This window comes from Pseudorca crassidens, chromosome 15, assembly GCF_039906515.1.
Source record: "Pseudorca crassidens isolate mPseCra1 chromosome 15, mPseCra1.hap1, whole genome shotgun sequence".
Lineage (NCBI taxonomy): Eukaryota > Metazoa > Chordata > Mammalia > Artiodactyla > Delphinidae > Pseudorca > Pseudorca crassidens.
Window position 1 is genome coordinate 21,302,553 of NC_090310.1, and position 27,351 is coordinate 21,329,903.

The following is a 27,351-nucleotide window of genomic DNA, read 5'->3' on the forward strand; positions in this document are numbered from 1 at the left end:
CCCTTGCGCCCGGGCGAACCGCGGGCCTGTGGTGAGAAGCGATTGGACGACGTCGCCGCCGCTCGGCCGGCGGCCCGCTCACGATTGGCCGAGGCGCCGCCGGGGGTTTGAATCGCAGCCCCGGTCTGGGAGGGTTCTGCCGAGGTGCCACGTTGGGCCCGGCTGCGGCGTGAGGAGCCGGCTTGGAGCGCCGGCTGAGGCGGTCGCGCCGGGGCGCTGGCCGTTGGTGTCGTTGGGCGGCGCGGGGCGAGTCGGGAAGCTGGTCCGCGGGGTGTGCTGCGGACCGCCCCGCGTCGGCAGCGGCGGCGGCGGCGGCGGCGGGTGGCTGTGGTCGGGCGGCACTGCGGAACTTGGGCGGCGGCGGCGGCGGCGGCGGCGGGTCGCGCCAGAGGGCGGCTCTGGCTGAGTGCGGAGGGACCGGCGGAGAGCCCGGGGCAGCGGCTGAGGCGGGCCGCCGGCGGCGGGGGCCGCTGCCCCCGGAAGAGCCGGCCGAGATGCTGGCGGAAAACCTGGTGGAGGAGTTTGAGATGAAAGAGGATGAGCCGTGGTACGACCACCAGGACCTCCAGCAAGGTGAGGGCGCGATCGCCAGGCGGGGCCTGGTCTGGGCGGCTGACGGCTCGAGGCTACTCCTCCCGGCCGCGAAACTGTTAAAAAGTTGCTTTTGCTTGGGGCCCACCGATGCCAGGGGCGGGGTCTGACGCTCACCTGGCGTTGGGACTGTCGCGCCTGCCCGTCCCACCCGGGAGGACTCCGCTTTGCGGGGCCCAGGCTTCTGCGCGGTAATCAGCATCAGCATCATCAGTATCATCACCACCACTACTGCGTGTGCAGTGCTAACCGGGCGCCAGGCACCGTTTGAAGCGCTCTCTCCGGATTAATTGATTTAATCTCCACGGCGTTCCTCGGAGCAGAGAGGGGTGGCTCCTTACCGGGCTCGTGCCCTGCTTCCTCTCCGCCTCTGGGGGGAACCACAGCCGGGGCTCCCAGCGAGTGTGAGCTGCTGCAGGTGTTAAGTCCCCGGCTGGCAGTGCTGTGTGGCAGGAACCGTGCCGAGCCTTTTGCACACATTTGATAGACACAGTATCTCCGTGAGAGAGTAATTCGCGTTATCCCCATTTTTCAGATGGGGAAAGCGGAGGTTAAAGCGGCCAAATGACTTCCCTCAAGTTAGGTGTGGGAGCAAGTATTTTTTTTAAACTAATTTTTATTGGAGTATAGTTGATTTACAATGTTGTGTTAGTTTCTGCTGTACAGCAAAGTATTTTTGAACCCACCCACTCAGAATGAGGAGTCATCATAGTCACTGCCCAAACCCTGTCTCTTCTTCACCACCTGGTTTACAGCTTTTTTAGTTGGTGTTCGACTGTTGGGGGCGAAAAAAAAACTGCTTCTGCAGAGTAGTTTACCGGATGCCAGGTGAGATGACTTGAGAGCACTTCTACCTCTGCCACTTACTTCATTTTGCACCCTAACTTTTTAGTTAAAAACAGGCATTCCTGTCTTGGCCTGTCTTGGATTTCTTGTCTCCAGAGAAAACCTTAGAGCGGCCCTCAGTTTGGAGCCAGTGCCACCCAGCTTTTGGCCTATTAATAGCAGGAACTTGCAGTTGGGAGACAGCGTTTGTGTGCCAGACACTGATGCGCCCTTCACACAGGTGCTCGTTTAATCCAACGAAGTTTCAGAGGTAGAAGTAGATACTGTTATTGGGGGAGCTAGGATTCCACTCCAAACTCCAGAGTAAACTTTCTCAACCACTATACTGAATCCTGAATAATCCTCAGGAATTTTATTCAGGCATCTTGTTTCAGCTGTTCTGTGTAAATCAACTTTTTCAGCTCTAACTTGCACAAAAAATTAACATCTCATTTAGTTGAATAGTAAATGGCCATGGTGTTTGTTCCTGCTAACCATTGAATCTGGGGGGAAGAAAGAATGTAGGCTTGAATGACTCGTACTTAGAAAAGAAACATAAGGAATTCTTTTTGGGGAAGGTGATTTCTTAAATCGATATGTCGTGGCCTGTCGCTTAAACCAAAGTAGTTTACCATTACGCTTTATATAGTCTAAGCTATTCAGTGGCTGCAGTGCAGTATCTGCCATCATGTTCACAGCGTCCACAAGTCAAATTTGTCTTACATTTTAACCTGTTTTCAGAATTCCCCCTAAGGATTGATGGCCTAGTTTGAAACTTTCTGCAGGATTTATGAGGCAGCCATTGTGCACTTGCAACATTTCCCTATAATAAATTAAGCAGTTTGTCCTATAATCAAAGCTAAATAGTTTTCTTTACTGTATTTAGAAAGTGTAGATCTGTATGGGCTCTTTTTTTTTTTTTTAATCTAGCACAATACTTAGCACATAATAGGAGCTCGATTTTAACATTTGCTGAACTGAACTGAGGCACTCACACAGGATTATTGTTTTCATGGCTCTCTTCCATCAGGTGCCTTAGTCCACGCTGCACTTTCCCCCTGTGGGAGGTTGTTAGGAACAACTGGTTGTAATATTTCAATCTGCTGAGGAGCAAATGCAACATATTGGGGTTAGATGTGGAACTCTTTAACCTCTGATCGAAATGAAGTCATCAGGTGTTCAAGTTTAATGAAACCTTAAAGAGCACAGGTCTAAACCTCCTTAATGGCAATTTGCATTTGGAATTTGTTCTGTGCTTTTCAAAAGACTTTTACATCTGTTATCGCGATGGACTTTGACATAACCCTGTGTGTCATAACTTAGTTTAAGTGTGTAGTGTAGGAATAGATGTGAAATTCCAACAATCATAACTGTGAATATGGCCTGTAAAAGAAAGGCTACAGTGTGAATAGAAGGGTATCTTTGTCCCAGTTTCACTAAATTATATGTTAAAGAACTCCTAAACTTCTAAAGGATTTTTTTTTAATTTGTTCATTTCTCAAAAATTTTCTTTGTTCTGTGCCAGCTGTTCATCCAGGCACTGGGGCCACAGTGCCCGTCCACAAGATAGGATAGGCAGGATCCTACTCACTGACGGTCTCGGAACCTGTTGACTGGAGGAGACGCCACCTCCTGGTGTGTGCCTACTACATGTAGTGCCTGGCACAGGGCGAGCCCTCACTAGATAATTTTGCTGCTGAATAAAGTTTGGGAGCAGGTCTGTCCTCTTAGATTGATAAGCAGATCTAGTGGGTTTTTATCAAGTGCAGACGTATGTCTGTTCATTTTTTAACATCCTCACTATTAATTTTACTGAGAGAGCCTTGTTTGTAGAGAGCTGCTAAAACAACTAAGATCCTGTTCTCAAAGTCATAGAACTACAGATTTTTTTCCTTTAGCAACAGAAGCATTGTTTAAGTAGATTGAATCTCTATACCAAAGTTTGCTTGGGGCATTCTTTTTAAAAATGAAAATTGCTGAAAGTTTCTAACCTCGGAAGGCTCTGGCCTACCATTCATACCTTGTTAGAAACACATAAAGCTGTATGCAGGCAGAAGGAGAAAAACCTTTGCTTTTATAAAACACTTTGATGAAGAGACTGTCTTTTGTCAAAGAGCTGAGTTGGCACAGTGAGGACACTGACAGTGGTCTCTGAGGGTGAGATCCTTTCTGGGACAGCAGGAGCCTCCTGTGCAGGTAATGATGGTGCTACCTCTGAAATGTGCCCCTGAGAACAAGGTGAAAAGACTTAAGAGACTGGGTTTTCTTTTAGACCAGCTGCTATTTTAATTGTCATTTGGTGAGCTGTGCAAGCTTAGAATAAGGATTCGGGTTTCTACTATACGGTTCAGCAAATGAAATCTTAGTTTAAAGGAATCCTAAGATTTCTACTTCTTTTTAAGAGGAGTACATTTTCCATGTGAGCAACTAATTTGCTGAATCACTGGTCATTAAAACTGACACCATCATTTTTCTTGATGTTTATATTCAGGTTTTTTGCTTTCCCAATTGTAACGTTGGCAACAGGGGTTGCACAGAAGCATCACCAAATGACGCATTTGTTTTGGTAATAGGAAAAGCTTTCAGCCTTAATGTTATTGAATTACTGCTAGAGACTACAGCTAACATGGCAATGTGTCGTCCTCGTGTTTTTTAAAAAACTGAAGTAAAATAAGAAAAATGTAATAGCAGTGGGATTTAAAGATTTCAGAATTCTGGAAGGAAGATCTTTTTTAAAAAATCACTTTGCCTAGAGCATAGGGCTGAGTAGAATATCTGTTTAAAGCTAACAGTTTACACTGTTAAAATAGATTATTATCACTTGCAAAGACTGATTAGTGGAAGAATATTGAACATGAAGGTATTGAAAAGTTGCGGTTCTCAAGCCTGCAGTAAATCTGTGGTATTTTTAGTGGCTGCCTACGCCAGTTCAGTAGGATTTAGAAAAGGCAACCTCTTAATGAAAATCCTTATTGTAAGGTGAGATGAACAGGTGCATAAGGCTTCAAAACTATCTTGTTTCCTTTTCTTTTATATGTTAATTAAAAATAAAAGACATTTATTCTCCCATTCCCCCCGCTAATTTTTTAGAAAACCTTCTTGGGCTTACTGCCAGCTTTTGGCTCCTTTTGGTTATGGAAGCCAGATGCTACACAACAGGAAATAAACTTTTTTTTTTCCTTAAGACCAAAAAAGACTCTTGTCTGTAAACTAACAGATGAAGTAATATCCTGTTATACAGTGTGGCTTCACAGACACTTTCTTGTAGTTGAGACTTGTTTCGCCAGGATTCTGTCCTAAACATCCTATGAAATATTTAGGAGACTGAGACTTCAGGTTACTGAGCCAGGCTGGGGCTTTGTTTAACTAGAAATAAGGATTGCGATAAGGACAAGTCTCAAATTCTTCTCTGTTTGCTGTTTACTAGAAGAGTGCTATACTTGGCATCTCTTTCTGCAGCAGCAGGAAAAGGAAAGTTGTTCCTGGCTGGTATTAAGTAGCATAGGTAGTTTCCTAACTGAGGAAAATAGCTGAAGTGGTCTCAAGTTAGTCTTTATTCTGGAAGCAGTTTTGGCTCAGGTTTTGATTGCTAGATAAGAATATCTTTGGTGAGTCTCGGGTCCTTCCCAGTGAGGAATTACTCACCGCTTTACAGCAGGCCAAGAGAGACGTAAGTAATGTCTAGGTAATGTTTATATTCTTTGTCCTTAGTAATTCATCGTGGTGGTTCCTGTGTGGGGCTATGTATACACATTGCCTACCCTCTGAGTACAAAATAATTATTTCTGGAACGTCTCAGCTGTACTTAGTTCCTTTTTCACTTAATGAAAACAAGATATTAACTTGCCTGGGGTTGTAGATGCTTTCACTGGCAGCGCAGGCGTAAAAGCCAAAGAGCTTAACTCTAGTTTCTCATTGCCATCCAGGGAAACAAGTGAAAAGATTAAGTACCTCAGCTAGGAAGATTTGTACTCCCTACCTTAAACAAAGAAGTATATGGACATCTCTGTCAATAGACTTAAAATTGTGTGGCTATGGATAATAGAGAATTGGGATGATGGTGAAAGTTAGAATTGACAGTGGTTTATCTTTTGCTTGTGACTCACCATGTGGATTTAGTCAGGTTGATTAGCATCGGCTAACTACCTTGAAAAGATATAAAAAATTAATGTCTCTTAAATGCTTTGAATGGTTTGTAAAGGGTTTTATGTCTTGTGAATACAAGATGTTATTTCATAGACTTGATATCTGAAGCCTTAAGTTCATTAGTAGACATTGTTAATATTTAAATCACAAGAGAATGTATTTTAACACCTATCTAACAAAAGTATAAGGTTTTATTTTAAATGGGTGTAAAATGTTTTAAAATAGTGGTGTTTGGTGGGTTTTGCGGCTTTGTTTTTTCCTAAGGAGGGAAAAGTAACCAAGCACAATGCTAATTATGCACTCAGATGGACAGTACCAGGTAACAAAGGTGGTTGCTTTTCTTTTACCACTTATTCTAGGTTAAGTTTTTTTGTTGTTTTTTTTTTTTGCGGTACGCGGGCCTCTCACTGTTGTGGTCTCTCCCGTTGTGGAGAACAGGCTCCGGACATGCAGGCTTGCGGCCACGGCTTACGGGCCCAGCTGCTCCGCGGCATGTGGGATCTTCCCGGACTGGGGCATGAACCCGTGTCCCGTGCATCGGCAGGGGGACTCTCAACCACTGCGTCACCAGGGAAGCCCTAGGTTAAGTTTTAATATTGGTGTAAAGAATAATGTTAAACCTTATTTGTCAGCCTCTAAAAATTGTTTTAAAATCATATGTGGCGAGGTTCCCTGTTTTCATAATGAGTAATAATAAGTATATTTTTGACACTAAGTGAAATGACTTTCCATCATACTTAGAATAAAATATAAACTTTCTTTCCCGTGGCCAATAAAATTTTGTGTGATCTGATCCCTGCCTACTCCTCCAGCTTGCATACCACTCTCCTGCAGTGTGCTTCCGTCACACTGGCTTTATGTTGGGCTGTGCAGTGTGCCAGGTTCTTTCCCGTCTTAGGGCCTCTGCCTGGTGTTTACAAGGTGATATCCTCCTCCTTCAAACTTTAGCTAAAACATCTCCTAAGAAAGACTTTCCTTGTGACCTCCCTTTCTGAAGTAGATCCTTTGTACATTATCACCACACCCAGAGAGGTTTTTTCCTTTTTCTCTTGCATACCACATGCAGTTGATTAACAAATCATTTTAGCTCTACATTCAAAACATATCCAGAATCCTACACCTCTATTCATCTCCATCTCTGCCACCGTAGTCTAAGCCACCACCTTCTCTCACCCAGATGATTGCAATATCCCTGTCACACTCTCTCCACCTTCGTCCCTTTCCATCTATTTACACAACAGCCAGAGAGAGTGATCGTATGAAAAGCCTTCACTGGGTTCCATGGAGCCCCTCTTTGTCTCCTACTGCCACACACACACACACCCCACACACACACACACATACTCCCCCCCCACACACACACACCCCTCAGGCCTCCATTGGCCTCCTTATTGGCCCCAGTCATGCTTGCCAGGTTTGCCTCTGCCTGGAATTCCGGTCCCCTAAGTAGATCTACGTGGGTCACGTATTCAGTTCCTTCACATCTTGAGTCTTATGTCACCCTTGTCGCCTGTTCTTTTTATATATATATATATATAAATTTATTTTTGGCTGTGTTGGGTCTTCACTGCTGCACGCAGGCTTTCTCTAGTTGTGGTGAGCGGGCGCTACTCTTAATTGTGGTGCACAGGCTTCTTACTGCAGTGGCTTCTCTTGTTGTAGAGCACGGGCTCTAGGCACGCAGGCCCAGTAGTTGTGGCACACGGGCTTAGTTGCTCCGTGGCATGTGGGATCTTCCCGGACCAGAGATCGAACCCGTGTCCCCTGCATTGGCAGGCGGATTCTTAACCACTGTGCCACCAGGGAAGCCCTTGTCACCCTTTCTTAAATTTCAACCTCCCACATCCATACTCTTCCTGCCCCCTTTCTTCTTCTTTTTTTTTTCTTTAGCACTTTTTGCTATCTAGTATATATTTTTTTCATGCTGTTTCTCCCAATAGAGTATAAGCTCCATGAAGGCAGGGAATTTTTTAGCTGAGTTTATTCCTGTATCCCCAGAACAGTGTCTGCTATTATTGAATTATGCATACATGTATGGATGAACAGTGTTTATCACAGTTTGCAAGTTTATTTACTTACTTGCTGTCTGCCTTTCCCCATTAATCTGGGAGTGTCAGGAAAGCAGGAAATTCATCTATTTATTCACCATTCTAGCCAAATCTTAGCATGGTGCCTAGCAACAAAATCATTCATTTGTGAATCAATGAATACCAATAATAACTTTGCCTGTGTATTGCAGCTTAGTTTGTAAAGTAAGTAAATTATTTCATTTGATTTTCAGAATCATATTGACAGGACAGTCATCTCTCTACACAAAACACTAAATGTAGGGACTATATTGAAAGTTAACCTGGTAAATGGCAATCAGAACTGGACCCCAGACCTTCCTACTCAGTTCAGTGCATTTCCCACTATATCAAAGGACCTCTCAAAGAAATTTACTATGCAGATAAGTGTTTCAGTCACCTATGTTAGAACTATTGTCCTTTTTTTGTATCACTAAATTTTTATTTCTGGGATTTATAACAAATCCTGTCTTACGTGCCTATATGCCTAAGAAGAGAGAGCTTTGAAAAATAAGGTTTAGAAAAGAAATATGCTTCTTTGCTAAATGAAAGTATGAGCCATGACTGAGTTACCACACAAACTGTACTGCTGCTTTGCTTATCTGGTTTGCTCATCTTGGAGAAGGACATGAAGAGAAACAGATAAAAATGAGAGAGACCTGTGGCAATGTTCTTATCACTGATGTTGCAATAGTTTTCCTTTTTGTGACTTAATTTTTAGTCCACTTAGGAGGCCAGGATCTGTAACAACACACTTTGCTTTGACAGTTGCATTCACAGCAGCCAGATTCCTGGGAACTTTAGCGACTATTGAAAGGTTTGCCTGTACTTTGGCTTAACAGTCCATCCAGAAAAGTAGACAATCAGGATATGATTAAGTCCAGTCCATTAGCAAATAATTATGATCTCAGATGTCACAATCCTGAATGATCATTCCTAAAGAAATGAATATCACTATTCTTCACGTCTTACAAGTGAGGGTACATCAAGAGTACATTACCTAGTAAAAGGCCCTAATACAACCAAATTTTAAGTAGAATCCAGGTTTCCTTCTGTGCCATTCCACCTTCCATTGGGATCTGACTTAAACTTTATATGTGGGGTTAGGTCTTGTTTCATTCTTAAAATAAAGGACTGGGTTATGTAAAATGTTAAGGTGAGATCATTTGCACTATTCTAAGATTTACTTGTTGTGCTAGATCTCCAACTTGCTGCTGAGCTTGGGAAGACATTACTGGATCGGAACACAGAGCTGGAGGATTCTCTTCAGCAGATGTACACAACCAATCAGGAGCAGTTCCAGGAAATTGAGGTAATTTACTCAGCGGGAGAGTTACCTTTGAGGTGTGGCCTGTCGCTGCTCTAGCGCCAATTGTATTCTACTAAAATAACACTTGGAATTAAAAGCAGTGTTTAATATCTAATATACACTTTTTTTAGAATAAAGAACCATTGGGAAGTGTGTGGAGGTTGACTTTTACTTTCTTTAAGCTTTCCCAACATGTAAGTCTGCTGTGATGAGAGAAATTTCTCTCTTCACCCTTGGTGAAGTGTACTAGAAGTAAATGGTGCAGTATTTACAAGTATGTGAAGCAAAGTAAAGCTGTGAATATTATACTTAGTTTTTCACTTTTTTCTTTTTAAAATGAATGATGCAATATTTGAGATATGCGAAGAGGTACAAGAGAATAATACAATGAACACCCGTGTACCCACCAAGCAGATTAAGAAAGAAAACCATCCACATTGTTGAGACTCCCTCTATAACCCCTCCTTGGCTGCATCCCCTCCCCCTAACAAACACCATCCTAAATTTGATGAAAAATTTAAAAATTGTGGTACCGCATTTCGTAATATGAAAGATGCTAGATTACCAGATTAAAATGGAGGTGCTGTCTTGTAAATAGTCCCATTAAAGTAGCCCAGTTATGTGTAGGTCAGGTGACTGTAAAGATGCTAGTTATGGATATTAACCAAACAGTTGTCCTATTAGAACACTTCATGCCCCAAACTACCATCCCACCCCCAAAAAGCATTGCACTTAAATTACAGCTCCTTCTCCTCAAATTGGTGCAGTAGAACCAGGACTCTTATGTCTATGTGCAGAAAAATATAAAAGACCTTAGAACACAGAAGCCATTCATCATGATCGGAACTTACTGAGCTCTGATTATATATGGAACCAGGTGCTAGAAATGCAAAGACATGGAATAACATTGTCCTTGACTTCAGTCAAAATTACACAGATTTCAGTTTTTGAATACAAATAAGCCTATCATCAAAACTAAGACAAATTTATTATTTCAGTATCCTTAATTTTACATAGTAACCATAATTAAGATGCATACAGCAGATTCCCCTCCCCCCTTCATCAGGATTTATGAATTTAGCCAATGATGTGACTGAAATATACCTTTATAATTCTAGGAAGGTGTATCTTATAATGATATTGAAGTCACCAGCTATCATTTTTGGTATATTCTATATCAGAAGAGCATAGAACATGCCATACCCAAAATGGAATAGAATTGGGCAGAAACCTAAAAATGCAGGAAAACCAGGCATTTTAAAACTATTAAACTAGCCAAATGTCATACATGATCAAGGAACTCACTCCTGTTTTGCTTCATAGACGTCGTTTTTCAACTCATTGGAAAATTTCATAGAGTGGTCCTAGGGCATATACATGAAGATCACCGCATACCGTGAGGTACATTTATTTGTATTTGGGTAGAAACATAGTCTTAATACATTGTATTGATGTTTTCCATGAAAGCACCTATAAATCACTATAACTCAATACTATAATGCTTATTTTAGCACATTTTTCCAAATATAGATGAAAAAAGTCCAAATATTTGTATAATTAGAGAATGATGCCTATTTGTTACTATAGGAGATGACAAACACAGTTACTTTATGATCTAAGTTACCTGTCTTTTTACCTTTATTTTCTTTTCTGTGGTATTGAAGATTATTAAACAGTTGAAACAGATCATTGATATTCTGAAAAAAATCCAAAGATCTTTGAAGAGTCTCCAAATCTACAAATAATACTCCACTATCTAAAGTCTTCTGTAAGATTTTTTTTTCCTTAAAAAATGTTTGTAATCAAGCTTTTACATGGATGTGGTCCCTTGGCCCCTGCAGTCACCTCTCCCCAACCCCCAATTCTTATAAGATGTTGAAAAGCATAATAAAAATGAAGTATCCAGGTCAGACCTTAATGATTAAATAAATATACAATTAAATGTATGTATAAAGCTAATTAAATAAATTTAGCCTGGATTACTTCCAGAAACATTTCCATGGATCTCTTGTTTCTGTAACAGAGCACGTGGTCCACTGGTTCATAGATCCAAGCATTGTAGCCTTCAACATTTCACTCTTTATCCAAAGCTGTTTTTTGACTAAGAACAACACTGTCTTAGATTTCTTCTCTGCCATTACGGCTGGCTTTCTTCTTTCTTTCTTTTTGTAAATCACTTCCTGAAAGTCAATAGGAATGGGATGAAACAGGGAGATGAAATGGCAGTTCTGGCTAAGCCCGCTTATCAGCCAGAGGCCTCCCACAGACCAGCCTTACTGCCTGTTTGGTTCACACCTGGGCCCAGGCAGACTTGCAGATCACAACAGACTTCCAAGGTCTCCCTCCAGTAGTCTACAACAAGGAAAGCCTGACGCTCTTGTAAAAGTAACCAGGCAGTTGAAGAACCTAATTCTGTACTAAAAGATGACCCTTGCAATAGGTATAGTGCCTCTTATCATTATATCCTTTCAGAGCCCCCTAGACTTTATAAGGACTCTTTCCTTAACTCAAACCTTATGTTTTTTTTTTCTCTTTTTTTTTTGAAATATACATACAGAAAAAGGCACAAATGCTAAGTATATAGTTCAGAGAATTTTCATAAACATACCCATGCAGCCAATACCCAGATAAGAAATGAGAACATTATCAGCTCTTCCAGTCACCACGCCCCCTAAACAGCACTCTAACACCCTAGATTAGTTTAGCCTGTCTTTGAACTTTACACAAATGGAATCACTTGTACAAGTTTTAAACTGACTTCTTAGAATGTTTATTGGGAGTTTTCCTGATTCGAAAAGTAATACATGATCATTTTTTAAATTTAGCAAAATACAGTTGAAAACCAAAAAGTAAGCTCTTATCCTACCAACCCAGAGAAATTTTAAATCAGCCAGAAAATGGTCTTGGAACAAGCTACTCTGAGTAGATGAAGAATGTGCAGAACCGGTGAAAACGCTAGGATAAAACCCCCAAAACTATACAAAATTAATGCACAGAAATCTCTTGCGTTCCTATACACTAATGATGAGAAATCTGAAAGAGAAATTAAGGAAACACTCTCATTTACCACTGCAACAAAAAGAATAAAATACCTAGGAATAAACTTACCTAAGGAGATAAAAGACCTGTATGCAGAAAACTATAAGAAACTGATGAAAGAAATTAAAGATGATACAAACAGATGGAGAGATATACCATGTCCTTGGATTGGAAGAATCAACATTGTGAAAATGACTATACTACCCAAAGCAATCTACAGATTCAATGCGATCCCTATCAAATTAACAATGGCATTTTTCATAGAACTAGAACAAAAAATTTCACAATTTGTATGGAAACACAAAAGACCCTGAATAGCCAAAGCAATCTTGAGGAAGAAAAATGGAGCTGGAGGAAGCAGGCTCCCTGACTTCAGACTATACTACAAAGCTGCAGTAATCAAGGCAGTATGGTACTGGAACAAAACCAGAAATATAGATCAATGGAACAGTATAGAAAGCCCAGAGATAAACCCATGCACATATGGTCACCTTATCTTTGATAAAGGAGGCAAGAACATACAATGGAGAAAAGACAGCCTCTTCAATAAGTGGTGCTGGGAAAACTGGACAGCTACATGTAAAAGAATGAAATTAGAACACTCCCTAACACCATACACAAAAATAAACTCAAAATGGATTAAAGACCTAAATGTAAGGCCAGACACTATAAAACTCTTAGAGGAAAACATAGGCAGAACACTCTGTGACAAGTCACAGCAAGATCCTTTTTGACCCACTTCCTAGAGAAATGGAAATAAAAACAAAAATAAACAAATGGGAACTAATGAAACTTAAAAGTTTTTGCACAGCAAAGGAAACCATAAACAAGAGGAAAAGACAACCCTCAGAATGGGAGAAAATATTTGCCAGCGAAGCAACTGATAAAGGATTAATCTCCAAAATATACAAGCAGCTCATGCAGCTCAATATCAACAATCCAGGGGCTTCCCTGGTGGCGCAGTGGTTGAGAGTCTGCCTGCCGATGCAGGGGACACAGGTTCGTGCCCCAGTCCGGAAAGATCCCACATGCCACGGAGCGGCTGGGCCCGTGAGCCATGGCCACTGAGCCTGCGTGTCCGGAGCCTGTGCTCCACAATGGGAGAAGCCACAACAGTGAGAGGCCTGCGTACTGCAAAAAAAAAAAAAGAAAAAAAAAAAAATCCAACCCAAAAATGGGCAGAAGACCTAAATAGACATTTCTCCAAAGAAGATATACAGATTTCCAACAGACACACGATAGGATGCTCAGCATCACTAATCATTAGAGAAATGCAAATCAAAAGTACAATGAGGTATCACCTCACACTGCTCAGAATGGGCATCATCAAAAAACTCTACAAACAATAAATGCTGGAGAGGGTGTGGAGAAAAGGAAACCCTCTTGAACTGTTGGTGAGAATGTAAATTGATACAGCCACTATGGAGAACAGGATGGAGGTTCCTTAAAAAACTAAAAATAGAACTACCATACGACCCAGCAATGCCACTACTGGGCATATACCCTGAGAAAACCATAATTCAAAAAGAGTCATGTACCGCCATGTTCATTGCAGCACTATTTACAGTAGCCAGGACATGGAAGCAACCTCAGTGTCCATCAACAGATGGATGGATACAGAAAATGTGGCACATATATACAATGGAATATTACTCAGCCATAAAAAGAAACGAAATTGAGTTATTTGTAGTGAGATGGATGGATCTAGAGTTGGTCACACAGAGTGAAGTCAGTCAGAAAGAGAAAAACAAATACCATATGCTAACAAATATATTTGGAAACAAAAACAAAAAAAAAATGGTTCTGAAGAACCTAGGGGCAGGACAGGAATAAAGGCGTAGATGTAGAGAATGGACTTGACACGGGGAGGGGGGAGGGTAAGCTGGGACGAAGTGAGAGAGTGGTATATATACTACCAAATGTAAAATAGATAGCAAGTGGGAAGCAGCCGCATAGCACAGGGAGATCAGCTCGGTGCCTTGTGACCACCTAGAGGGGTGCGATAGGGAGGGTGGGAGGGAGGGGATATGGGGATATATATATATATATATGTATAGCTGATTCACTTTGTTATACAGCAGAAACTAACCACTGTAAAGCAATTATATTCCAATAAAGATGTTAAAAAAAAAATCCCCCAAACTGTGACTCATTATGGAAATAGACAACTAGGAAACTGTGAAAGGATATTTTCTCAGTGGAACTACAAGTATGCTTTCAAAGACTGTTAACAGGTTTCAAACAGTCCTCATAAAAATTAGTATTTTGTTAGGCATTGTTTTTAATGTAAAAAAAAGATTAAACGTTGAAAGTAATGATTGGCTTCAGAGATGCCTATAACCTGTGTGGCTTTTACTTAGCGTCTAATTTTTCAAGATTCTAGAGCAAGTTTTTCTCTCCTGAATGAGGGGGTGGAGAGAAGCTTTGCAGAGTAATGAGATCTGACACATCAGACACAATCGGATTCTCGTAAAGTTTTCTACAATTGTGTGAGCAGCCCACAGCCGTGTGTTTCTGTTGCTTCTCTGCTTGGAAACCTGCATTATCCCCACAGGAGTCAAAGAAGTCTGGCCTTAGAGGTGTCCCTTCTTTCAAAAGCTCATGTCATCCTCGGAGATTTTAAAGCATTTTGTGCTTCCCCTATGACATTTATCGATATTCTATTATATATTACACTTATTTCTTGATTTGTTTTATTCTGTTTCTCTCCCCCCGCCACCTCCCCATTTTCCGTTGCAACATTGAAGGCTGTTGCTGTGTTTATTCATAGTCTTTGGAACATAGTAGGTAATCACTGAATACCTGTTCAAATCAGTATCTTAACAGAAGACAGGTAAGCAGTTTACGAAGCACTTCCTAAACTGTGGGTTTCCACCTCTGGAGATTTTGAAAGGATGTGGAAGGAGCTCTGGCCTCAGTGTTAGGATGTTCAGACTTAAGCCCTTAATTCTATAGCAAATAGCTGGACTTTAGGCCTGTGAATTACCTCTCAGATCCTGTTTGCTCTGCTGTGTAATGGTGATTAGAATGCTTGCGTGACATTGGTACAGAGTTGTTCTGAGGTGATGAGATTATGTGTGTGTATATATTTTGGACAGTATAAATTGTTGCACAGTTTATCCGTGTGTTTTAAGAATTTTAGTAATGAAAGAATCTTAATTCTGAAAAAAATAAATCCTTTTCAATTATTGGAAAATAGATCTTAAGAACAAGCCAAGCTTTTAATAGTGAGATTATAGGTGGTTTTTATTTTCATATTCATACTTTTTACTTTTTTCCTAAATTTCCTTCAGGGGAAATACAATATTTTAATCAGGGGAAAGAAGTTTTTCAAAGGTAATGGGAAATATTTCTTCAGTATTGTGGAAGGTCATTTCGAAATTCAGAGGATTTGGGCTGTAATCCTTAATATAAGAATAATCCCAACACTGCATAAAAGCTGAATTTCCATTCCATTCCTTATGAGTTTTTAGTTTGGTTGTGTCTGTCTTTTCCAGCATTCCAGGTCAGGGTTCTACAGTTGCAAACAGGTGTTAATAGAATCCTGCTGGCCTTTTTCAAAAGTTTGCCTCAGTTGTAAAGGTGGCCTATTTATAGCTTTTTCACATAACCTGAACCTTTTACTCCTAGTTGAGGCGACATTCTGTACAAATTCTAAGACAAGTGGGAGATAACCCACGGAACTTAAACTTTGACACTCTTGCCTATAAGTGGACATTTTTGCCTGTGTTTTTGCTACCCCCATGTTCCCCTCCCTCCACTGTTTAGCTTAAATATCCCCTCATCACCCACCGCTGTTTAATATGACAAATACTTTTGTACTCGATCTCTTCTTGGCACTTGAATTTTAGGATCTTGTCAGTCCAGACAGGTTCATTTGAGGCTATGATCAAAGATTCTGAATTGAGAAAACCAGAACATGAGAAGCATAGCCATACCTTTAAATGAAGGGTAGAAAATAAGCTAACCCATTTCCTTGTAGAATCAGAAAAAATTTGATTAAATACTAATTTGAAGTTTTAGAGGCCAAGCCTTAAAGCAGTGTCTGACTACATGGATTCTGATTCTCTGGCCTCACATCAATACTTGCTGAGAGAGCTAAAAATTTTTCTTTTAAGTTGCTAACCAATTTAGTCAGATTTCTTTGTTAGGTAACCTATCACAGATTCTTGGAGAAGTGAAGGGCTTTTCTGATTAGTTTTGATTTAATCATAATAAGATTAAACTCCTACCACGTGAAAGCAAGCTTCCTGCCATTCTTTAGATTGTCCTTAAAGCCAAGTCCTCTGAGACCAAAATATCACAAGTTCTTCCTAAATGGTTTCATTGTGGTTTTTATCCCCTACAGGTTTTTATATATCAAATGAGGGGGACCTACTGCAGTTTTCTAAACAGCCTCTTTGTACTTATTTACACATTGACTTATTTCCTTTATGTCGGCCACGACTCTAATTTGAATATTATATCTTTAAAAAGGGACACATCTTGGGGCCCATGTAAGAGAGACTGGTAAAAAATGTCTCTTTCAGATTGCTGAGGCATAGCTGTGCCATGGGAATAAACACAGAGAAATTGTCCATAAATGGAGCAAGAGGGGAAAGAATTAGTATCTATTAGGGCCTTTTCCCAAAAGGGCTATAGCCAAAGCCATTCTCAAACTCTTTGAAAGAAGGCTCTCGACATTCCAGCAGTCTGAGTTGTGGTACCAAGCATGATGAGCTGTTGTGAAGAGAGGTCTAGAAATTGCCATTAGCCAGTATTTTTTAGTCCCTATTGTGTATCAAGAATTGTGCTAAATGGACTAGATGTATAAGAGCCTTACCTTCTTCAAGGAGGGTTAGGAAGACTATGACATTAACAAGTAAGCAGTTTGGTTGTTTATTATTAAGTGTGAAGTGTTTTGAGGGAAATTAATAGAGTGCCTTGGGAGTGGTGTTGCTTTAGACGGGGTGGTCTAGAAAGGCTTCTGAAGCCTCTATGTTTGCATGGAGGCCTAAAGGATAATCTTGAGTTTTTTGGCCATCTTTGTGCTGTGGATCCCTTTGGCTATCTCGTGACTCTAAGATGAACCTCTTAAAATACATAAAATACATAAAATTACAGAGGGAATTGGTTATATTGAAATGACTATCAAAATATTGAAAAAATAAATTTGTGATATATTAATATGTGTTTATTAATTCATTAAATACCAAGATCTAATAGCAATCTAAAGACTGTCATTTCAAATAGTGATGAGGTAAGTCAAGATTTCTGCAGCCACTATAATGTGCTATGGAAACATCTGTGATTCCTGTAAGTGATGAAGTCCTGAGTACTCCTCATACTACTGGTGGTTTGTTGCCTCCATTCATAATTGAAGAAAATGCTAAATTTCAGTTAGAAGTTAGTGAAAATGAAGGTGTAACTTTTCTCAACCCGTGGACCTCAGGTGAAGGGCTGCTGGATTAGATGGAGCCAGCCAGGAAAGGCGAGGCCCCTGGGAGAGGGGAGATTGGGTAATAAAGGCCCTAAAGGAAGGGGGAGCTTGCCTTAAAGGGAGGCAACTCCACAATTTCAAGATAAAGGTACCCCCGGAGGGTGAAATAAGGACTACATATGAAGCTGGAAAAACCATTTAAGAGATGGGAAAATGTTAACACTGAAACATATTAAGGAATTGTTGGGGTTTTTTAAAGTGTGATTGGAATTGTGGTTAAAATGAGGTCTTATTGCTTAGAAATATATAAATATGTATACTTAAGATGTCTTGGATTTGCTTTAAATTGATTGGGGAATGAGGGGAGTGGAAAAGTAGAGATGAAACAAGATTGCCTATTGATAATTGTGAAACTGGATGATGGATAGATGAGGGTTCATTAAACCATTTTTCTGCATTTATATATGTTTGAAATTATCCATTTTAACAAGTTTTTTTTTTGCTGTACATGGGCCTCTCACTGTTGTGGCCTCTCCCGTTGCAGAGCACAGGCTCCGGACGTGCAGGCTCAGCAGCCATGGCTGACGGGCCCAGCCGCTCCGCGGCATGGGGGATCTTCCCGGACCGGGGCACGAACCTGTGTCCCCTGCATTGGCAGGCAGACTCTCAACCACTGCGCCACCAGGGAAGCCCCATTTTAACAAGTTTTTAAAATGCAGTAGTTAAGATTAGCCACCTGTAGAGAATCAGTATTTGGGTGGACTGAGAGTTTAGGAAGGAGTACTCAATTATATAAGTAGTATATAATTTCAGGGAATTATGATTGTAGGAACATGTCAAAATACAACATGATAAAGAATGCTGTTGCGATACAGTTAAAATATAGCCTAATTTTTGTGAATAACTGCAACTAAATTAAGTCCTAAGAAGGGAAATGGTATACATTAAGCTTAAGAATCATTTCGATCCAAGTGAATGTTTATGTCTCCTGGACCCAAGAGAAAGAGAGACATTGGGTTGGGGGAGGGGAGGCTTCCAGCATTTTCTATGTCCAAGATCAACATTTCTCTAATAAGTGTGATCCATGGACACTTGCACTAACATCACCTGGGGTTTTTACTAAAAATGCAGAATCCTGGCTCTACCCCAGTCTCATTGACTCAGAATTTTAGGGGAAAGGGGCCCAGATTCCTATACTTCAATAAATCCCCCAGTTGAATTTTAGCACATGTAAAGTTTGAAAACGCATAACTGTAGATAAGGATGAAATAGCTACTCTTATCGAGCAATTTTACCATTTGCGAGATACCATGCTGAACCCTTCCCTCATATTAACCTCACAGCAACCTTGTGAGGTAGGTGATGAGGAAATCTCACCTTAGAAAAACTAAGTTACTTACGGGAGGTCACCCAGTTAGCAATGGCAAAGTAGGACTTCAAACCAAATTCCAACCCCACAGCCTGTGCTCTTAGCTTCTGTGCTGCTGCCTCCCATCAGACCATCTCTCTTCTCTGATCCTGTGCCCACCAAGACTTGGCGTCCCACCTGCCCTCTGTGGGGCAAATGTGTCCTACGGAGGATGTGACTGTTCCAATCACTAGGCAGGGACAGCTCCTGTGGTAACTTAATAATTAGTGTCTGGTCTGTGCATTAGACTTTTTTTAGGTTGTTGTGAATCAGTCCCAAAGAATACTTGAGATCTTATACTTGACATAAAGTAGCTTGCAAAATTTCTGCAGCTATTATATACACTCCTATGTTCTAAACCTTTTTCTACTCCAGTATTCCGAAGAGATTGGAAACATTCCCTACCAGTGACAGGAATCTACCAGAATATTGACAGCCAGAGGGCAGGATTACAGGCACACTTCTAGGAGAAGCTGGTGGGGATTGAGGGAGTGAAGAATAAACATAGGCTTTTACAGGGGCTATGCTGCGTGCTCACTCCATCTCATTTAATACTTTCAATCCTACAAGGTAGGTACTAACGGATCCACAATTTATTTTCAGTTCTGAACCCGAAAAGCTCTGTAAAAACAAGATATTTTTCTTAAGTAGGCAACAAGTTCATTTGACAGCAAACCCTGACCTGAACTCATGTGAGGCTGTTTATAATCTTTATTCATACTTTTGATGAGAATATCAATGCTTGATAACAGAGTGCTACCCAACCCTCGCTGGGATGTTATAAAGTGTGTGTTGTCTTCCTAAAATTTAAAGAATTTTCCAAAACACTCTTGGCCAAGAGTTTCAGATGAGAAGGTATGAGAATTAAGTGTTTTCTCAACACGTTGCTACCGAGCTATGTAACTAGTTTGAAAAAAGGCCTCATATACTTTTTTCAACTCTGCCACACCACTGCCATTTAAAGAGCCCATTGAAAGTCATATAGCCCTTTCTTTGAAAGAAGTCTGTGAAAGAAGTCTGTTAGCTTTGTAAATACTTGTATAGGTATGTAAGAGAAGCCTCAAGAAAAGTATTTTTAAAGTCATGTCTGGTCTATTACCATTTGGTCATTGGTAATGCTTCAGACCTACCTTTTTCCTCTTTCTGGTTTTGCCCCAGAGAAGTATTGTGACTATTTCATTTGGAATATATACTGTCTTTCATCCTCTTCAGGTGGAGTTGAGTCGGAGGGGAAACAAGGAAACGTAACATTGAGGCATTAAGGTTGTGACTATTCCCCTTTATCCTTGGCCATTTAGAAAGCAGTCTTAGCAGTACCAAAATAAATAATCTGGCAAGTTTCTCACAAATAAGGAGGATTATGGTGACAACATTCTCACAGAATTAAAAGTATCTTTGAATAATATTAAGTTAAAATATCTTTTTCTGGTTAAATCAATACTTTCTCCCTGTTCTTTGTCCAGAATGTCTCACCCAGAGGGAAAAAAATTAAATTTTTTTCAAACAAAAATCATCTAAAATCCTCCTCTTTAGGCTTTTCTTATGTCTATAAAACATATTTTTGTTTAAACATTGATCATGTATTCCATGCTTTTTCTCTTGTGGGATTATCGTGTCTCACTTAGATTTTCCTGTCAAATATTAATTTTATGTGTGTTTTGTGCTTTGTAAGAGTAGAAGAGCCTTATGATACACGAGATGTTGGTGAGCTTTAGGGAAACTAAGCGTATAAAGGATGGCTTGTACTCAGTTCTTACTAAGGAAAGTAGTTTGAGATTTAAATTTCTTCTTTTCATAAAATAAACCTGTGGTATTGTGGTATAGTGAAAATCATATATTTGACCTTTGTCCCCATGTCCTGGTGTAGCGCTCCTAAGTCCTTTGGGATTTCCTGATTGCCAGAGGGACCAACCACATGATTAGAGGGTTAGAACTTTCAGCCCAATCCCCAACCTCTGGAGAGGGGTCAGGGACTGGAGATTGAGTTCATTCACCAGTGGCCAGTGATTGAATGAATCATGTCTGTGCAGTGAAGCTGGGTTTCCGGGTTGGTGAGCACATGGATGTGCTGGGAGGGTGGTGCATCTGGAGAGGGCAAGAAAGCCCCGCACTGCTCTCCACCCCCATCCCTGCCCTACGCCTCTCTTCCCTTTGGCTGTTCCTTAGTTGTATTCTTTAGAATAAAGCAGTAAGTGTAAGTAAATCCCTTTCCTGAGTTCTGTGAGTCGTTTTAGCGAATTACTGAACCTGAGGGGAGGTCACGGGAGCCCCCAGATTTATAGCTGGTTGTTTGAATGTACGGGCGATCCCTGGGACTTGACAGCAGCGCCTGAACTGGGGGCGGTTCTGTGGGGCTGAGCCCTCATAGCTCCAGTAGTTAGTGCCAGAACTGAATTGAATTGTGGGATGCAGTTGGTGCTGGAATGCTGCAGGTATCTTATCTGTTTAACGTGTAAACTGGTCATAATCATCTCTTCCAGTATCTGACCAAGCAGGTGGAGCTCCTGCGGCAGATGAATGAACAGCACGCAAAGGTTTATGAGCAATTAGATGTCACAGCAAGGGAACTGGAAGAAACAAATCAAAAGCTCGTTGCTGACAGCAGGGCCTCACAGCAGAAGATTCTGAGGTAAAGTTTTTAGAATCCATTGAAGAAGCCCTAGGAGAAGTCATTTAGTATCAACTAGAATAGAACATGGCTGTAGTGGGTTTGGGTCAATATGGGGCAAGGTTTAATTTAATTCTCTGTGGAGAATAGAGATTAAATAGAAGTCTTTTCCAATTATGCAAGCCCAGTTTGAGTGGCTGGCAGCTAATCTCTCCTCACTGCTTACGCCCTTAATTTAATATGACAAGCAGCAACTGGCTTCTGTCTGTTCCTCACAGTCTGACTGAAACAATTGAATGCCTACAAGCCAACATTGATCACCTCCAGAGCCAAGTGGAGGAGTTGAAGTCATCTGGCCAAGGGAGGAGCCGGGGGAAGCATGACCGGGAGAAATCGGCACCCAGCTTCTCGTCTCTGAAAGAGCTGTATGACCTCCGCCAGTAAGAGCCTGCCTTTCCATGGCATTTGCAAGCAGGAGTGCATCTCGTGTCACTGACACATTCCGGATTCCAGCAGATTAAAAGTACCCTTTTAGGAAATGCCACTTGGCTATTAGACCACCGGTGGTTTGAACAAAACCACTTAATTTAAACATACAAATGATTGAGTTCTTGAGTATTAGTAATTCGGTGAACACTTATTTTTGAAAGTCTCGTGTATTTTAGTGCTTTTAATGTATTAAATCTTAATTTAAAATAAGGTGCAGTACTTCTGATATACTACAGATTTTGGGGTTGTATTTCACATTCCAGTGAAGAAAAAAATTGAAAATTCAGTAAAACAAAAATCCAGGCAAACAAGGTTTTTTTGCCTGCAGAAATGCCTTTACAATATAGAGTTCTAAGATTGAATCTTTATTTAGGAACTATTTCTTGAGCACCTGTTGCAAGGCAGGTGCTAATGCCAGATGTGAGGAGTGGTGAGCAAAACAGACAAAGTTCCTGCCCTCGTGGAGGTTTCAGTCTCATGAAGAGGCAGATAAGCAAATAATCACACAAATAAGTACAGTTACAAGTTGCCTAGGAGTCTGAAGAGGCGAGAGACCAGCCCGTGCACTTGGTGGTCCTCAGCGTTGACCGTTCACCAGGTCACCTGTGCAGCTTTTCACACTGCCAAACCAGCGACTCCCTCAGGCCTAATCAGAATCTCTAGGTGTGAGGAAAAGGCTGCCTAGGTGTTTCTGATATGTGTTTGTGGTTTAAAAATCGCTGCAGCAGTGGTTCTGTCTTAGCTGTATATTATGAATCACATAAAGAGCTTTACAAAATAAAAAAAAAAACTCAAGTCCAGGTGGCAGACCAACTAGGTCAGAATCTAGGTGGGTGGGACCCAGGCTTCAGTATTTTTTAAGACTGCCCAGGTGATTCTAATCTGCAGCCAACACTGAGCACCACTGGCTGTTCTGATTTCCTTGAACAGTATCAGTCATACAGCTGGTCTTTGGGAATGGATGTTCTGTAGTTTTTTCTTTTTTTTTTTTTTTGCGGTACGCGGGCCTCTCACTGTTGTGGCCTCTCCCGTTGCGGAGCACAGGCTCCGGACGCGCAGGCTCAGTGGCTATGGCCCATGGGCCCAGCCGCTCTGCGGCATGTGGGATCTTCCCAGCCGCTCTGCGGCATGTGGGATCTTCCCAGCCGCTCTGCGGCATGTGGGATCTTCCCAGCCGCTCTGCGGCATGTGGGATCTTCCCAGCCGCTCTGCGGCATGTGGGATCTTCCCAGCCGCTTTGCGGCATGTGGGATCTTCCCGGACCGGGGCACGAACCCTTGTCCCCTGCATCGGCAGGCGGACTCTCAACCACTGCGCCACCAGGGAAGCCCTGTAGTGGTTGTTTTTTTTTTTTTTACATCTTTATTGGAGTATAATTGCCCTGTAGTATTTTTAATGTTTAAAACAAAAATTAGTCACAGAACTTGTGTTTTCTCACGTGTTCATTTTAGCCACTGCTCTAGTGTGGAATAGGCAAAACATCATTCACATCACAGCTCCTCAAAAACAGGGAGTTGAAAAAAATCATCAGTCTCCCTCTTTGCATTCTCAGTTGACCTGTGTAATAGATTCTTGCAACATTTTCCCCAGGCACTTCGTGTACGATCATGTGTTTGCCGAGAAGATCACTGCCTTACAGCAGAGCCCTGATGAAGAAGAAAACGAGCATTTGAAGAAAACAGTGACAATGCTGCAGGCCCAGCTGAGCCTGGAGCGGCAGAAGCGGGCGACCGTGGAGGAGGAGTACGGGCTGGTGCTGAAGGAGAACAGCGAACTGGAGCAGCAGCTGGGGGCCGCGGAGGCCTACCGAACCCGTGTGCTGGAGCTGCAGGCCGACGTGGCGGAGATGCGGCAGATGTTGCAGTCGGAGCGCCCTTTTGTGAATGGGGTTGAGAAGCTGGTGCCAGACTCTCTGTTTGTCCCTGTCAAGGAGCCCAGCCAGAGCCTGCTGGAGGAGATGCTCCTGACCATGCCCGAAGCGCACAGAAAGCCTCTCAAGCGCAGCAGCAGCGAGACGGTGCTGAGCAGCCTGGCGGGCGGCGACATTGTGAAGGGCCACGAGGAGACCTGCATCCGGAGGGCCAAGGCCGTGAAGCAGAGGGGCATCTCCCTCCTGCACGAGGTGGACATGCAGTACAGCACCCTCAAGGTGAAGTACGAGGAGCTGCTGAGGAAGTGCCAGCAGGAGGAGGACTCCCTGGCCCACAAGGCTGTGCAGACCTCCAGGGCCAAGGACCCGGCCGCAGTGAACGCCCAGCCCGAGCCTGGCACCCTTGGCTGGGAACCGGCCTCGGTCACCCCAGAGCCCATCAGTTGCCCCACCACCTCGACACCACCAGAATACAAAGTGCTTTTTAAGGAGATCTTTAGTTGCATCAAGAAAACCAAACAGGAAATAGACGAACAGAGAACAAAATACCGATCTCTCTCTTCTCATTCCTAAGTGAACCGCCAGCTCCACCACTAATTGGCCTGTTTCCTATCACCTCTCTCTCCCACTCACACAAGTGTGTGTAGACCCCAAACCTGATACTGCTCCTGACGTCTGCCTCATTGCTTTGCTTACTTAGCAAATGCATACAGCGAGGGAGGAAGGTGGGTACCGGTGGCAGTTGTATAATCGAGTTCCGTTTAAGCTCCTCAGTAAATCCCATGACAAACTGGCCTCTGGCTGGCGTGACAATTAGGTTGCGATTCCTTGAAAAACCCCAGGACCAGTGGAGGGAAAATATGTGCTCCTGGAGAAGTAGGCCTGGAGTAACTGTAGTATATAGTGTGCATGTATATGTGTGTGTGTATATATATATATATATATATATATATATATATATATATATATGTAGTGTATATTATATAGGGGAAAGGGCAGAGCTGAAACAAAGCTAAGGCAATTCCTACTGCCTCCTTGCTTAACTTCTCAAAACTATGTAGAAGTCAGATGGCTGCCAAGGGAAAATCTCTTTCGCAAACGCTGTTGGATACTGTGAATTCATTAAGAAGAATGTTCAGGAGAAAGCAGGGGTCTAATCCAAAATACGTGGCATTAACAAATACTCCAAGCCTTTGAGTTGGTTACATGGGCTACCGGTTGGACTGTGACTGACAGGTAACCCTAATAACATTTTAGTCTAACTGAATACCAAACTAAAAGGGCAGGCTCTGGTTGGCCCAGTTAGCTTGTTAGAGCCCTGGAGGGCCTCTTCCCCACATTCAAATATTTTTACTCAAAGCTGTAGTGGTTAGGATAGGCAAATCATTCTTTTCTTAAATTCAGGCTGAAGGGGCGCGATGAACCCGTACTCGCACTGTGCCGTCTGAGCTGGCCAGCCTGCCAGCCTCAGGCTGCTCTCCTCACTTCCTGCCATTCCTGTAAACGTTTGTGACTTGCTGCAGAAATTCCTATCTGCCACTTTATTAAACAGTGTTGATGTCCTGACTGGAAATAACACTCATCCTCTCACTTGCATACTTTTGCATACTTTTAATTTAAAACTATTTAAGAGAACTGAGGTCCCATTTATTGTGTATATTTTTCTAAAAACCAAATAAAACTACCTATGAAAATGAACAGATGGATCAATTGCTTGTTATTTTAAGCTTAAGCCTTTTCGCTGTTATTACCAACTTTTCTTCTTCCAACAAATCTCTCTGGGAAGAACTGAGTGATTTTTTTTTCCATTTCCATTTTTTCCCATTCCTTGGAATTGTGTAATAGCACAAATTCTGTTCATACTGATAAATGTTCATTAAAATTACTATATGATTTAAAAACATTTTCAAATTTATATGCTGTATATAATTTTCACTATTTTAGAAATGTCAGGCTTGCTTCTGAATTAATAGCATTTGACTAGGTAATTCTCAAAACATTTGATCATTCAGTCATAGGAAAGACATTTTACAGTATTCAGATGTTAAAATGAGCATTGAATCTAATTTTGCTCAATGGCAAAACTGGATTAATGGGGTAAAACATTATTTTTTCAAACAGTACAAAGAGATTGTAAAGTAAGTTGTCTCATCTTCCCTGACCTCCCAACCTTTCTTCCCAGAATCAACTGGTTACCAGTTTGTCGGTATATCCTTACAAGTGTGCTCATTATCATCCCTTTTTTCTTTTTTTCTGGCTGCGTTGGGTCTTAGTTGCTGCGCATGGGCTTTTCTCTAGTTGTGGCGAGCAGGAGCGGGGGCTACTATTCGTTGCGGTGCGCGGGCTTCTCGTTGCGGTGGCTTCTCTTGTTGCGGAGCATGGGCTCTAGGCACACGGGCTTCAGTAGTTGTGGCTCGCGAGCTCAGTAGTTGTGGCTCGGGCTCTAGAGCTCGGGCTCAGTAGTCGTGGTGCATGGGCTTAGTTGCTCCGCAGCATGTGGGATTTTCCTGGACCAGGGATGGAACCCACGTTCCCCTGCATTGGCAGGCAGATTCTTTTTTTTTTTTAATATATATAATACGTTCCCATATTTCTTCCCGCCTGCGTCTCCCTCCCTCCCACCCTCCCTATCCCACCCCTCCAGGCGGTCACAAAACACCGAGCTGATCTCCCTGTGCTATGCGGCTGCTTCCCACTAGCTATCTACCTTACGTTTGGTAGTGTATATATGTCCCTGCCTCTCTCTCGCTTTGTCACCGCTTCCCCCTCCCCATAGCCTCAAGTCCATTCTCTAGTAAGTCTGTGTCTTTATTCCTGTTTCACCCCTAGGTTTTTCATGACATTTTTTTTCTTAAATTCCATATATATGTGTTAGCATACGGTATTTGTCTCTCTCTTTCTGACTTACTTCACTCTGTATGACAGACTCTAGGTCTATCCACCTCATTACAAATAGCTCAATTTCCTTTCTTTTTATGGCTGAGTAATATTCCATTGTATATATGTACCACATCTTCTTTATCCATTCATCCGATGATGGACACTTAGGTTGTTTCCATCTCTGGGCTATTGTAAATAGAGCTGCAATGAACATTTTGGTACATGACTCTTTTTGAATTATGGTTTTCTCAGGGTATACGCCCAGTAGTGGGATTGCTGGGTCATATGGTAGTTCTATTTGTAGTTTTTTAAGGAACCTCCGTACTGTTCTCCACAGTGGCTGTATCAATTTACATTCCCACCAACAGTGTAAGAGGGTTCCCTTTTCTCCACACCCTCTTCAGCATTTATTGTTTCTAGATTTTTTGATGATGGCCATTCTGACTGGTGTGAGATGATATCTCATTGTAGTTTTGATTTGCATTTCTCTAATGATTAGTGATGTTGAGCATTCTTTCATGTGTTTGTTGGCACTCTGTATATCTTCTTTGGAGAAATGTCTATTTAGGTCTTCTGCCCATTTTTGGATTGGGTTGTTTGTTTTTTTGTTATTAAGCTGCATGAGCTGCTTATAAATTTTGGAGATTAATCCTTTGTCAGTTGCTTCATTTGCAAATATTTTCTCCCATTCTGATGGTTGT

The 27,351-nt window shown here is 41.8% G+C and overlaps 1 protein-coding gene across 1 annotated transcript; it reads left to right on the top strand.

Moving 5' to 3' along the window:
* Positions 1-195: 195 nt before the first annotated feature.
* CDR2 (cerebellar degeneration related protein 2) lies at positions 196-25,468 on the top strand. The gene is made up of 5 exons (XM_067706419.1): positions 196-573; positions 8,828-8,940; positions 21,284-21,432; positions 21,690-21,851; positions 23,491-25,468. The coding sequence occupies exons 1-5, from the start codon at positions 495-497 to the stop codon at positions 24,341-24,343; spliced, it is 1,356 nt and encodes a 451-aa protein (XP_067562520.1). The 5' UTR covers positions 196-494; the 3' UTR covers positions 24,344-25,468.
* Positions 25,469-27,351: the final 1,883 nt, after the last annotated feature.

What these genes read in the sequence shown, in the direction of transcription:
- CDR2 (XM_067706419.1), top strand. Translation starts at nt 495, where the DNA reads ATGCTGGCGGAAAACCTGGTGGAGGAGTTTGAGATGAAAGAGGATGAG. An exon ending in CCACCAGGACCTCCAGCAAG is followed by an intron (nt 574 to 8,827) that starts GTGAGGGCGCGA and finishes TTGTTGTGCTAG; the next exon opens with ATCTCCAACTTGCTGCTGAG. An exon ending in GAGCTGTATGACCTCCGCCA is followed by an intron (nt 21,852 to 23,490) that starts GTAAGAGCCTGC and finishes CATTTTCCCCAG; the next exon opens with GCACTTCGTGTACGATCATG.